General features: G+C 41.9%; 1 protein-coding gene across 1 annotated transcript in view; it reads left to right on the forward strand.

Annotated features, from left to right (window-relative positions):
• The first annotated feature begins 3,303 nt into the window (after positions 1-3,303).
• The window catches only part of RNF128 (ring finger protein 128), a 41,060-nt gene continuing 29,378 nt past the window's right edge, over positions 3,304-14,985 (forward strand). Inside the window, exon 1 of the mRNA XM_032196224.1 lies at positions 3,304-3,709. Coding sequence (XP_032052115.1) covers positions 3,304-3,709 — 406 coding nt within the window. The remainder of the gene's footprint in view (positions 3,710-14,985) is intronic.

Below are 14,985 nucleotides of genomic sequence, written 5' to 3' on the forward strand. Positions count from 1 at the left end.
ATTTTTTTCTAGCTTTGCAAGAGAAAAAAATATTTTTAAGTAATATTTAGCATGGCTGGATATAGTTCATTCCACCATTACTTTTTCTTTCCTGTTGGTCACCACTAGCGCTATCTTTTTTCTTTTTGGTGATAGCTGTAATCAGAATGCATGAAGGAACTCAGCAGCTCCAAGAAGCTGCTGCTTCCAGGAGGGCAAAAGACTCAAGAATACTGTCAATATGTTGAGCCTATACAAGCTAGCAGCTGCTGACTCCTGCTGAGTTCTGAACCAAGTCTTGCTTTTTCCTCCCTTTCGTCACTTATGCAACCGGATCTTTGGGAAATGATTCTCAAGCAGGATCCTAAAACACATTGCTGCTTGACAACTTGTCCATGTGCAATGCTGGTCTCAGTTCAGTTGTTTGAGAAGAAATGATTATATTGTGGAAGCTTGCCACTTAAATTGTACCATTGTTGAGTAATACTTTCCAGGTATGTTTTAACTGCCTGTTGGTTAATAGGGAGCATCTTTTTGAAGTACTGGCTCACTTCTTTGCTCTGGGGACAGTGGACTTTGTCTTCAGGTCCTTCAACTCTCTACTCTAACTTCAGTTAACGGTAATTGAAGGAGAAAGTTAACTGTCTTTATTATAGTAGAGTTTCAACGCAACTTCGTATAAAAAAAAATGTCCTAATGTTTAGGGAAAAAAAAAAAAGTTAAAATTATTCTGAATTTCTACCATGGTTTACAATTTAAAAATGTGTTAATGAGAAAAGTTTAACTTATATTGCACAAACTAAAAGTGAATTAAATGTGACTTTGTATTGTTTATATTTTATATGGTTTGTAATAGTGTTAACTCTAGAGCAGTGTTTGTCAACCCATGGCACTGAAGGCAAAATGAACACAGGACAACCCCAGAAGAGCAGGGTGTTGCTTGCAATTACTTGTGTAATTTTGTTGCTCATGGGTATATGAAGATAAGAAGCCATTGCTCTAGAGTGAGGAAATTAGCACCAGCACTTCATGTACCAAACTGAGCCATGCTGACTGTGTCAGCATTTTTTTAATTTAGATATACTTCAGGTCGAAGTCTAATTTTAATAAAACCAGTATTTCTAGAAGCAATTTTAAAAAATAGTTATCTTTGTATGAAAGGACTGATGTGGCAAACAGTGTCACAGTCACTGTATTCAATTGTTCTAGACACTCAATTCATCTCCTTCAATAAAAATCCAGCAAAGATCGTTTGCTGCATTGCACTGCTTACTATACTTTAAATGTGTAGCATTAATCACTTGATTCTCCATATTAGGAGGTTTCCTAACTACAAAATGTATCACAATGATGTAGATTACGTGTAATGTGCACTTGAGACTTTTTAAGTGCATAACTTTATTTTACAGAAATAGTGGTTGAAATTTTTCATGGCAAAACCAGAGGAGGAGACACATTCACTCCTGTAGAATGAAGTGCCAACGTTAGAAGCATATGCTGTCTTTGGATAAGTAGACAATATTCAATGCCTAGAGAAGACTTGGAATTTATAAGACTTGAATACTCAGGGCAATTCTTAGGAGGAACCTACCCTGTCCTCGTACATTGAACTTATTATGCCAACTTCAGGTTTTGAAGTGTTTTTTTTTTTGTATTGTTACATGATTCTACCAGTCTGTCTGTGTTTCAAAAGAGCACTGTATAGCTGGGGAGAGGGTCCAGTCTGAAAAAACCTACTGGCTATTTTATTTGGGGTTTATCAACACAACTATAAACCAAAGTATTTTTGTTCCTGAGTCTGTCAAAATTTGTTAATTTTGCCATGTGAAACTAACATAGCGTCTTTACTCCTACAAATTATGTCACAGAAATCATCTTTCTTGCTGCTGCGTATTGTCATTGCTGAGGGCAACATTCAGTACTGAACTGTAAAATTCATATTCACCCAAAGAACTGTATCCTGAAATCTGCATTTCCATGTTTCATATGTTTCCAGCATTAATATCAAAGTAAAACATAAGAAAATAAACTGAGTGTGGAATTAATGGTACTTTTGTATGCATAAAACTCTGTAAGTTATAGATCTTAGAGGTAAGATCAGTTTCAACGTAATGTGATGTAGAAATAGTGTAACACTGTAAACAGGAGAATATAAATAAATAAGTTAATATCTGTAAGTGTCTTGGATTCTTTCCTTCAATTTTGTAATGTTCCTTCTGAAAGCTGTTCCAGTATTTCAAGAATCTCCTCCAGAGTCTTGTTGACTCTTTCAAAGAATCTTTACAAGAGAACTAGGTCAAGCTTCCGTCAAAATACATGCAACCTATTGTAGCTGCTCATGGCTTTCAACACTGCTCAGCATGACTTGCAGAGAAGCTGGAAAAAGGCCTTGAGTTTTTGATTTGTCTTTTATTTGCATTATGATCTACAGAATTATGGCACTGCAATAGAAAAAAATGAAAACCTAACATGTAGGAAGATAGGAGTCAGTACTACTGATTGCTACGGAATACAGCTCTGAAATTAGGGCAAGTATCTATAGAGTGTATATCCAAAATGGAGTGTGAGAATCGTTCAGACATCTCAGCAAGAATTGTGAAAGTGAGCTAAGGTAGGAAAACAGGGCTGAAAAAGGTTTCTTTGATCAGTTTATGTCATTCTACATCTCTTGCATTGGTATGAATCAATGTTAAAATTGGTTACTTATAAACACCAGAACAAGCTGGACCTGATAGAGTAGGTGACTGAAACAATCAGGAAGAAGAGGAGGAAAAACGACTTGGTTATTTTAGTGTGTAAGCTGAGGTTGGTTGTTTTGTTTGTTTTTAATAATATTTCCCTGCACTTTTGACCTTTTTAACGAGGTCATTTGCATCCCAGATCATATTGTGAAGCAAGAGCTTGCATCACTGAATGAAAGATGATCTGGTCCTTCAGGAGTGACATTCAGGTTGAAACTGGAGACTTCCTGGAGCAGGGGGCTTAGGAAACAGCATCAGGGCCGGAATTTGGCCAGAAATGGTGGGGGGAGCTAGGGAGGGGATGGCATGTGGTGACAGAGGAGCAGAAAGTTAGAGCCAGAAGTTACTTAGAGGTTCCTTTATTCTGCACGTCTGCCTAACAATACACAGGTGTGTCGCTTGGGTTCTCTCCCAGCCCCCACTCCAGATAAGCACGCTGACGCATTGAGGATTTATGTAGGTGGTGTCAGGTTCCTGGTGGAACTGAAATTTCAAACTGGTCGGCAGGCTGAGGGCTGACAGTGGCCACCGCTAGCTGAAAATATCTGTAGGCATCTAAATTTTGCGCTTATATGAATAAGCAATGAGGCAGGAGAATAAGTTCAGTTCTTTCTGCCTCCTGGTGATTATTAGTATTTTATTCAAGCCTACAGAGACGGTTCCTGTGAACGCCTTTGTAAGTTTGTTCTATTTCAACAGCACCAGTAACAGGTCTGTGTCTGAGCAGTGTGAATGTGGCCTGTACGGGTTAAGCTCCCCCCTGCTCAGCGCTCAGGGCTCGGTGGCCATTCCTAGAGCTGCTAACCTTCAAGCCTGTGACTCAAACACTCAGTTCACCGTCACGGAACCGCCGTGGATAGCACTGATTGAAAGAGGCAATTGCACTTTTGCTGAAAAAATTAAGGTGGCAGCCAGAAGGGGTGCAACAGCAGCTGTGATCTACAATGCACCGGACAAAAGCAGTTACCCCATTCCCATGTCGCATATCGGTGAGTACCGCTGCGTAAAGCACCAGGACATGATCATTTCTCTCGGGTTTGGTCCAGGACAGCACAATGGGACTGTAAGGAAGCGTTGGTGTTTGTGGGTGATCCTTGCTTTAATCGAGATACTCAATGGGAAAAAAAAAAAAAAAGCATTATGAAATAAATCTGAGACTTGACTTGTTGATATATACTCTGCTGTTTATGTTGTGAGCTTGGTAAGGTGTAGCCCAACCGTGATTCTGGAGTTATTATGTATTTATATATTATATGACTATATACCCATTTTATACTTTTACAGCACATAAATTGTTCTGGACAGTAATGTAAAGAAGCATGTAGTGTCTGCTGTGAAGGCAATAGTTTACATTTCAGGGCTGGAGGACACAAACAAACTAGCCTCCAAGTATCTGAAGCACAGGCACATGCTTTGCAAAGCTTGTCCTTTTTTTTTTTTTTCCTCTAATCTTTTTTAAAATCCTTTCTGAATAGTAGCTGATCCCAGCCTCTTCTGAGATTCCTTAACCAAAGGTTAGACAAAATTATTCTAATCACACCTTCTGGCCCTAATAGCTATGAATCTATCACAAAGGAAAAGAAGCCAACTGTGACACTGTATTGCTTGGCTTTTATTTCTGTGCTTCTCTAGGTCAAGCTGCATAATAAAAATTTTAGTAAAAAGCAATATATACATAGCTACTTCCCTGAAATACACTTTGGTAGCACTGCACTAGGAATTCTTTGGCTTAAGTCAAAGTTTGCCTGGTTTTGTGAGCAAACTGAGAAGCTTTCCATGCAGAGTTGGGCCAGCATTTTACTTATCACCTCCCTGGTACTGTTTTGGGTTGCTACGTGAGGAGGTTTCTGGGTATGACACCCACAGCCATGCAGTTTGCAGGAGTCAGCCAGCACAGCCCTCGAGCAGGCTGGTTCAGAGTCTCAGTGAGCACCTCCCATGCTGTAGCAGCAGTGCAGGTGCTTTACCTAACCGTCATGTGAGGTGCAGGAGTCCAGCTCCAGCAAAATGCATCCTAAGGGATTGCACAACGCACGCGCTGTATGGCACTGAAAGTGCCGTGCCTTGTAATGCCCAATCAACTGGCTGATATCTGATACCAGACAGCACGATAGAGCTGAGCTAGTGTTTGCGAATGGAGCTTAAATGTGTCATGGCCAATAAACCAAATATTTTCTTCTAACTGGAGAAAGCAATTTAGATTTTAGTGGCCAGCACAGAAAGATTTGAATTACCTTGATTTTTTGGGGTTGTTTGTGGAGCTTGTCAGCTCACACTGCTGCTGTACAAACAAAAAAGGAATGTGCTGGCTTCCCAGAGCTGAACAACGGGTACCTGCCAGGCTTGGGGACTGGAGCTGGCCTGGAGCAGGGTGGCTCCGCACCATCCCGTGCCTTGCACAAGGGTCTCTGTAAGGTGCCATGCAGGGAGCGGGTGGGAGCCTTGCCTGGACACTGAGGTTCCCTCGGGTGTAACAACCGGGGCGGTTAGACTAGGTTCCAGCAACAAGGTGCTTGTTTAGGATGGGCTCTAAAAGCAGATCCTAATATTGCTGATGTGTTTTTCTCTAAAAAAAAAAATAAATATTGAAAGCAACAGAAGTATCACATACCCAAGAATGTATTTCATGAGACTTGTAATACCTTAATATTAATTAACTGCACATTCTAATATGTTAAGTCCCTAAATTAACTTAGTCTTCTCAAAGACTAGTGATTTTTATAGGGTTTTTATGGTATGATATATCCCCTTCCTTTAAAATCTAGTAATTAGGCTCTATTTCATGTCAAATAAAGTTAATAAACCTGTGCAGGACTCACACATGTTAAATACAGCGAGGGTAAATTACTTCAGTGAGATGAGTTCTTGACTTCATCTAATCAATAGAGGTGCATCTTCCCCCTGTGTTTGTTTCCCTGCCTGCAAAGTGTGGCGCTGTACTTTTGGGGTCAAACAGAAAATGCCTGTGAGGGGAGTGGTCGTTGCTGCGCAGTGCTTGGAACAAGAGCGTGCTTAGAAATGATTTAGCTTTCTGTAGTAGACTTGTTCACAGAGCTGGGGAAGGAAACGTAGCATATGGATGGAATCTGCCAATGATGGCATCATACAGAGAGGTTTGTGGGGCTCGGTGATGAGTGCTCTCCCTTGATTGGGTTGGAGCCTTTAGAGGTAAAATGCCCTGTTGGCAGGGCACTGAGAGAAAATCTACCCTGCTGCTGCCCGTGATCTGAGCTCCTGATTAAAAAAGGAACAGCAGCCCCGGTATCATTGCTCGGCTCTCACTCGGGTCAGCCCTGACGTTGGCAACCACACATCTATACAGGAATATAGTAGCAGATAAATAAGTCTATCGGAATTCTGTCACCCGGGTTACTTATTAGGACTTTGGGCCTTGGTCACAGTTTCTCCTTCGCTTTTCCTTCCTCCTTCCTTCTGACTAACATGAAATTAATAGATTTCTAACCAGCCTTGTTCTCCATTACAGCAGTGCAATATTAGGTATGTGTTTCACATCAAAAAGCACCTGTTTAATTTTACAGCAATCAGCTAGTTAGTTCTGGGCAAAGTTTGGGTGTCCAGGAAATGTTAGTAATTTCAAGTTGCTGGGAAGGGACAAAGAGAAAAAAAAAAAGTCTATTCTTGGTGACTCCTTCCTCATTGTCTCTGGCAGCTCTTTCTGCCTGCTGTCAGTTTGACATGATTGTGGGTATTGGTTTATCATTATACATGCAGCCATAAGATAAAACTGATACAGTATTAGCTTTTACTAACAGAAAAGTTCAGAGGTCAAGCTGTTGGCAACATCTTTCCTGTTCCCTCTCTGATTACACAAATCATTGATGGGAAAATGCTCTCGTTTAATCTGGAAGATTTTTCTGTAGGTGGTTATGTCTTATTTGCATAAAGTTAGGTTGATTCAATGATACAGAGACTAAGCTCTTGCTAGGAAAACAAACAAACAATTAAAATATCTCTTTTTAGTACATACAAGTTCCAGCACTTGTATGATTTTCTCTGGAAAGGCAATGGAATATGAATCTGGAACAGCATTTTTCCAGTGCAGTGCCTCAACATTTATATGAAAATTAAGGGAATTATCAAGTTTTTTTGAGCCACGTTCAAATATAAACAAAATATTTTGGAGCTTCTTTTTATAAGAAGTATCAGACCATGGATGGTAGCAGAATAGCTGTGCTCTGCAAAGACACTGAACAGCTGGGTTTGGTCCCTGCTTTTAAGCAGTACTGGCATGGGTCGGTAGAGGGCTGTATGGTCTTATATTTTTTTCCTGTTCATTTACAAGAGAAGACAGGAGAGGAGGCAGGATAGAGGAGTACAGAATATATGTATATATATCATTACTGCTGACATTTGGATGCTATGCCCATGTAGCAACTAAGCTACAATGTCAACTGAGTTCTGATGTGTTTTCTCCATGGGCTTTGATAAGACTCGGTGAAAGGGAAATCTGCTGGTTAAAGCCTCATGAAGATCATTAACCTGGCAGAACCATTGTATAACAGGACAAAGTAGATACATCAGCTTATTCATACACCAGACGTAATTGGCAATTCTGAATAATACACTAACTGAAAAGAGTTTTTGTGGATCTGTACTTCCTTCCAACTTGTTTCCAGGATATTCTATAGCCTCCGGGTATTACTTTTCTTATCTCAGAAGTACTTTGAGATAGGATCTTGCTAGCTACTGATGCAATAGCTATCAAAAACTTGTGGGATAAATGCCTGAAAATGGAATTTGGTTTTAGCTTTTGTTTTGAAAACTGGTATAAAATCCTGCTCAGATTCCGCATCTTAACTCTCTAAAATATCATTGCTCATTTGAACTTTAGAGTAATCTCTGTTTTACAACACATTTTCGGTGATCCTCTCTGTTTGGTATAGAAAAAGCCAGGTACTCTGTCCAAGCTCGGAGCAGCCTGTGGGACCTGTAGGTGAAAACAAATGAACTGCCACAGAGCAGATGCCATGTACTTCCCTTTTTGTTAAGTCCTTCTGAAGTAAATGGCTCTGCTAACAGCAGCCCAAGTGCCTCCATGAAGTCAGTGTACTCTTTGTGTGGACTAAATTCCTCCATCTGTTATTGCCAGGGAAAATTGTCTCAGTAACTCCATGCTTCTCTGCACTGAGTGCAGTGGCTGGGAAGTGGAAGCACCCAGGCCTTCACCAGCTGGACCAGTCAATACAAGGAGAGGCTGAGAGCCCCAGGGCAGGTCAGTGTGGAAAAAAAGAAGGCTCAGGGAGACTTTATCCATGTGAACAAATTCCTGATGGGGCAAGGAATGACAGAGACAGACTCTTCTCAGTGATTCCCAGTGAAAGAACAAGAGGCAACAGGCAGAAACTGCCATACAAGAAAAACGCTTTTTCACTGTGAGGGTGGCTGACCACAGGGAGACTGTGGAGTCTCCATCCTTGGAGATACTCAAAACCCGATGGGACAGAGCCCTGGGCATGTCTCTAGCTGCACTTGATCAGAGGAGGGTTGGACTGTCCGATTTCCAGAGCAGCCAGCCTTTTCCTTCCACATGGGCTCCCTACTTCTCCCCAGGCAACCAGGAAAATCCCTGCAGGCTGTGCCCACCTCCACAGAGCACACGCTGCCAGCAAGCTGCATTCAGGTCTGGATTTTCCAGGTCTCCCATGACTTGTAGCCAACAAAGCCCAGTCCCTCACCTCATTGGTATTTATTGCTGTTCCTTTAGCTTCCAAGATAATCAATGTGATGAGCACTGGGTTTATTTCAGGTGACGACATACTGTGATCTACTTGTTTGTCCATATACCTGATGGTAAATGTATACAGGGAGCCCAAATTCTGCTTCTTAGAAAAACAGTGGAAGGTTTGTACTGGTACCATAGTGTGGCTCTCTAGTGGGCTTCCTCTGTTGTCAAAGCTCAGGAAAAGCTTTGAAAAACCTTAACTGCCAGAACCACCAAGAGAAACCGACCTCCTGGCTGTTTCCCCTAAAAAACGAAAGTTGTCATCCTCTGTTTAATGATGCACAATAACCTGATGGAAACACCAAAAGATGTATTTGCATCTAATCAAGTCAATCAGTCTGGCGTCTAATTGCAAGCATTTAGTTTGCTATAGAACATACGCAGCTCTCATTAGTCACTTATCAGTGTAACCTCTTATCAGTTGTGCCATTGCGGTTGAAGTTGGGTGAGTTGTTACAGCTCCAAAAAAACATAATGATGCAAACCTGGTAGTCACCATCTCTTAGGGACATTGCCAGGTTAGAGTTGAATTGTCTCAGCTAATAAAAGAAACCAAGCCCAACTCTTCGGTAGTGTGAGTCAGTACACCAGTGAGAGTCAGCTCCTGGTACCTCTTCTCCAGAGTGGAACTGCAGTGGAAACACCTTAGAAGGATCAATAAAAGGCATTGAGGCTGTGAACTGCCTGAGTGTAACTGCCTGAGCAAGGAGCTAGGCATCACTAGCTAAGAAGAAACTTAACAAGGCAGATTTAGTTTAAATTTTGACCTCCTCTTAAGGATCCTGTGGTTTGGGGGCCTTGCCCAGGCTGACTCAGAGCCTGGATACCAGCTGGATTTAAGAATTTCATACATTTTCTCTCAATATGTCATGGGACGATCCCTCCTGGTGAAGCACAGAGTGATTGAGACCTTTTTCTCCAGGTGCTCAGTGCACTGACACACTACAGAGGAGCTGGGCTTGGTTCCTTTTATCAGCTGAGACGATTCAAATCTATTCTCCTGCTTCTTTGAAAACCCCCATGCTCCAAACTGTGCTGGTGTGCAATGCTCCTCTGGTGTTTGTGGTACTGCAGGAAAGCAGTCAGTGGCATCCATCTGGGTAGGGGCAAGCACATCTAGAAGCAGGACAGTGGGAGCTTGAAGCAAATAAATTACGATGTGAGTAACACAACTAACAAAGTGTGGTTTTGTCCTAACAACCATCCCCTGTGTCCCTGTACCCCTTCTGAATCCACACGGGTAAATCTTTCTGCTTTTCCCCTTTCCCAGCCTTATGACTTCACTTCTGTTCCCAGCACCAGTTGAGGAGTCCTTTTTGCTTCCTTGTTCCTTGAAACAATAAAACTAACTTTCTCACAAGTGGACCTCTCACTGGGCAGAGGCAGCAAGGAGCTGGCTGTCCAAAGGCTACATGTGGTAGCTAAACCTGGGTTTTCAGTCTCTCCCTGTGGGAGCCAGCTAGGCATTCTGTTTTCTCACCAGCTGCTGAGGTAAAAAACCTTGTGGGAAACTTCTTGAATTTGCCAAGCTTTTAGCTCAATTTTTCTGAAATTGGTTGTCAGTGTAGACAAGTAGGAAAGTTGTCTGAGGGGAAGAGGGATAAGCACAGAAAGGAAAACTATACAATTGACAAGCAGGACTCCTTTGAAAAACAAAACCAAAAATGAATCACCAGCAGATTTTGGAGCTGATCTAAGCAGCAGCTGATCAGGGGCTTTTAGAACACATTTTGGGCCCAAATTTCACTAAATCTCTTTTGGGACCAGCCTCCTTTCTTTTAAAATTCCTGTTGAAATTTACTGCCCTGTCTGCTTATATCCTAACCCATCTGACTTTCTAACTAAGGATTTATACAGGGTATTTACAGAGGAAAAAGAATCTTATGCCTTACAAAACTGGTAGAAGTATTTCCATTGATTTTGGTGGACTGTAGACTATACCATTTGCACATGGAAACTCTGGGTCAGCAAAGGTGTGATAAGGTGCACCATGTTTTTTGTAGATGTTTTTGTTACTACCTCATTTTAAAATTAAGCCTAAATATTGTCAGGTGTTCTCAGGCTACATGGCCCCGTAATTTGTTTGTAGCAACCACTGTTTTCAGTGAAAATCTGCTGCTGTTTTCAGTGAGGCTCTCCAGCTACGTTGACAGAGCCATAAAAGTTCACCTAGGTGAAAGTGTAGCACCACATGCATTCCACAAAGAGTGAGAAAAACATGAAATACAAACCTTATTTGTACATAATTATGACATATATATACAACTGAAATACAATTTTTGGTACCTTTATAGATATGCTGTGTTCACACTCGGCCTTCACCCTGTAGTGTTCTCTCAAGCTGCAGCTGGGCTGGTTCAACTCAGAACTTGCCTAAACAAAGGTGCAAAAAGGCACAGACGAAAAAAATACCTGTGGCTTACAGTTTCTTCCATCTAAAGGAGGAGATGTTGAAAGAAGCACACACTGGGAGGCATCATTGAGCCTAAACCCAGGGGTGAGGCCTTCTCTCTCTCAGGCTGAAAGGAGCACTGCCTCTAGCGCCAGACCTTGCAGTTCAGGCCTGTCATGCTTTGAAGTCACATGCCAGAATAAACCTCAGAACAAAAAAAAATAAAAATACAGGGACAAATCATTTAGTGTGGAGCCAGTCTTTGGTTTAGACAACGCCACAGCCTTCTCAGAGAAGGCCCGAAGCCCTGAGCTGCAGCCAGCTCAAAGCACTGGCAGCCAGAATCTCATGCACCCTGTCAGGGATGGTTTTCCCATTCCTGACATTTATTTATTTATTTATTTCCATTTTAATGCTGTTTTCTCTTCCCAGGTCCCTCTCTGGGGGTAGTTTCTGGTGGGTGGTGTGCACCCTGGCATCTTGTCAGCAACTTTGGGGGTAGATGGAAGGTATGTGTGAGCCTGGCACATCCCCAGCCTGTTGAGGCTGTTGGCAAAGTCCCCACTGACATTGCTGTGGTCACTGAAGTGTGTCACAACTTCTGTTCTAATTATGCTGACAGCTGAGCTTCTGCAGTTGTGTGATCTTAAAAGCTCCCATTCAGAGCTTTCCTGTGTTTGGCTCTGTCCTGTAAACAAGGATTCAGGACCAGCTGGAGTCACTGCTAACCTTTCCCTGTAGGACTTTGTGAAGGCTTTTCACAGAGGTCTGTGGAGGTTTGATGGAGGTGAAGTCAGAACTGAAGACAGCCACAGGTTGGCCTTGGATGCCAAAGCTCCTCAGGGATGTGCCACTGATTCCTGCAAGTAGCTGCAACGTGTGGCCTAACAGTCTGTGCGTCAGCACAAACCAACTCAGGAAGGGCAAATATTTTAAATTGTACTGTACTCTTCCTCAGAGGGCTGAGTGTCAACGTGTTCTGCTCTTGTGGATGTGTTCAGCCTTCCAGACATCTGATTTGATCATTTGATCAACTGCATTATGTGCATGGTATGGAAAATATTGGTCCCCAGGCTGGATGGAGGTTGCCCAATGTGCCTCAGGGAAGGGAACCACTGATTCAGCCCCCTGCTTGGAAACTCCACCATTGCTGAATAAAGACCACCACTGAATCAACAGGCCTGAGTAACGTCATGCTTAGCTCCATCTGAAACTGAAACAGATTGAAATCATGTTGTCTTGTGAGTTCTGCCTTTCTTGAAAATTTGTTTGTTTGTTTGTTTGTTTTAATTTGTCAGAGGATATGGTTTAGTGGAGGGCTGTTAGCGTTAGGTTGGAGGTTGGACTCGATGACCTTGAGGTCTCTTCCAACCTAGGAAATTCTGTAATTCTGTGATTCTGTAATTCTAGATGCTTTGCTTGCTCAAGGCTCTTTGTAGTCACCTCTGGGGAATGTCTTTATCTTCGGTTTAATTTTCTGGCATTTCCCAGGTATTGCTTATTTCTATTTATCAAACAACCTCTGTTGAAATGATAGATGGAAAAAGTAATTTCATGAAGTCATGAGTTTATTTGATGGTAGAAAGAACACATGTGAGCTTTGGTCACTGTGTGAGACTCTGTCTTGCACATCTTCTGCCTCTGCGAACAATGTTTTACCCGTTTTCCCTGGGGTAGTGGAGGGCACATGTAGCACTGTCACAACAGTTGCTCCCACTCTGCAAGAACTACTGAAAAAGAGTATTTGCTTCTCTGGCACAGGAGACTTTTGTGCACATCTCATGAGCCAAGTGGATTACTTCAGTTCCAGCAAACAGGGCAATCTGATTAACATTTTTTTTCCCCACTTCCAGTGAATGGAGAGGTGTATACTGGAGTTTCCAAGCTGTGTTAGAGCCAAACAAGCTCCTAGATTCATAGTGAAACTTAGCTGGAGCTGGCAAGCTGTGTCTTCCATAGCCAATTAGAAGAATCACCACAGATCCTTCTGAAATCCCCTGCAACCCACAGGTAGGAAGTGGAGAGGTTTCCAGCCTCTACACCTCCTCCAGCCCAAACCTGCCCTCTTTGTAAAGGGACAAAGGACCACAAGCTCCATTGCTACACCTTGTTTTTTTCAGTTGGATTAAAAACTTCAGTTGCTTTACCCACACAGTTGCCTACTCTGGAGCAAGTCACCTACCCAAGTCCCTTCCATTGCTGGCTGTGGCCATGAGCTGGTTTGGGGTAAGGAAATGCAGCATCTCTTGTCTTTAACTTGTGATTCAGGGTAACATTTGTTCATGATTTTTTGTCCCAGGTCATTGAGTCCTTGTTTTCATTTTAGGGTGTTTTTTTCTTTTTTTTTTTTTTTTTTCTTTTCTTTTTCCACTTTTGCAAATGCTTCTCCTTTCCACTGGGTTATTTAGTGGAGAAAGCTCAGAGATGCTTTCAGTTCCATATACAGGGCCTGGAGTGTTTGGTGCCAACTGCTGTAACACTTAGCCTCAGAAGAGATTTCTTGTGTCCTTGTGAGCTCTCCTCCAAAGACATGTTGTTGGGTATTTGAATGAGAAACAAATGTAGTTTTGAAGGTCATGACCATACAGGTCTTTCATCAGCAATATGACCCGAATGATCTGGCTTGACGTTAAAAAGCAATATTTAGCATACTCTTTTTTTTTTTTTAACCTCCGGGAAAAAAAAAAAAAAGATGCTTAAATATTTATTCAAGTAAGATAAAGCTGCAGGTGATGATAGGGTCCATACCTGTAGAAGTCAAGGAAAGCATTCTCAAGATTTCACTGTATCTGAAAGTGCTGCCCTATTTTTTGAACTTCTCAGAGACTCCCCTAGTAGCCATGGGAAAAATATATATATTTATAAGCAAAATTAGGCAGCGGCCTAGGTTTTTAAACAATAAAATCTTCTAAGGTTAAACAAAATCAGATCTGTGCCAGAAATGCCTTCGTGCAGAACCCACCTTAGATGTAATTCTGCTTCTAATTTTGTGGGAGCTCTTTAGTGTTTCTTATCCTGTCATTTTGGGCTAGGTCATCATGGGCTACGGTGCTTTTATTTTCAGAAACTTTTAGAAAGCTCTTGCAAATAAGTGCAGCAGAGATATGTTGTACAACTTGTAAATATGTTGTATGACTTGTCACAGCCGCTGCAAAGTCTGGCCTCTTTTCTCCAGCACAAAATGTGTTTTCTCCAAAATCTATAAAATCTCAGATTTTTATGTCAAGGAAAAAAATCAGGGGCAAAACAAACACAAAAATCTATCAGGGCTCCTCTTGCTTGATCCCACCAGGATTTCTAGTGGTAGTTATTGTTTTTGCATGCTACTCCAGATGCTCCTTTTCTCTTGGGAATTATGAGCAACTGAACTGAACGCCTTCAGACAAACTATATTTTTTGAACATGAGTAAAGGATACACTTCAGTGAGTCTGCAGACCTGTTTATTAATTACCATTCTGGAAGAAGATTTAATTAACAATGAGAGCCCGGCAAGTTGGTAGTGTTAGACACGTAGCTTAAAACGCATATAATTTGCATGCTGTTTTTAAAACATTCTCACTTCAGTTTGCTGCCAGTATGTCCCTGTGTGCTCTGACACCATACCAGTGCTGTCACCCAGCTCTTCTCAGCTGTGTGGGCACGGAGCAGACACTAATTATGCTCGAGGGCCGCTGACCAGCTGCAGGTGGTCTCTGCCCAGTGAAGTAGGCCTGAGCTACCAGTGTTTACTCTGAAGGACTGAACATAATCAACACAAGCATCTACTTCTTTTCCCAGCACAAACATTTGACTTCCTTTGCTTTTCTAACTTGAGAAATTCCCCAAACACAGTGAACAACCTTGGTGTTTGTGCCAGCTGTTTACTCACTTGGTTATTTTCAAGCAAGTGGAAGCATTGCCTGAACAAGTAGTCAGAAACTTGGTAGTGAAATAATGCCATGGCAGCATCTGCTATCACATCTAGAGGGATTGTTGCTTGTTATTACACTGCATGGTAAGAAGTTCAAGTTTAGTCTCTGTGTTCGTTTTGGTGGGATTAACCAAGTATGTTGTGGACATTTTGCCACCAGACACTGTCCTGGATAGCGTGCATGTTGCACAACAGCTGCCAAAGAGTGGGGAAGTTATT

Source organism: Aythya fuligula, chromosome 13 (genome assembly GCF_009819795.1).
Source record: "Aythya fuligula isolate bAytFul2 chromosome 13, bAytFul2.pri, whole genome shotgun sequence".
Classification (NCBI taxonomy): Eukaryota; Metazoa; Chordata; class Aves; order Anseriformes; family Anatidae; genus Aythya; species Aythya fuligula.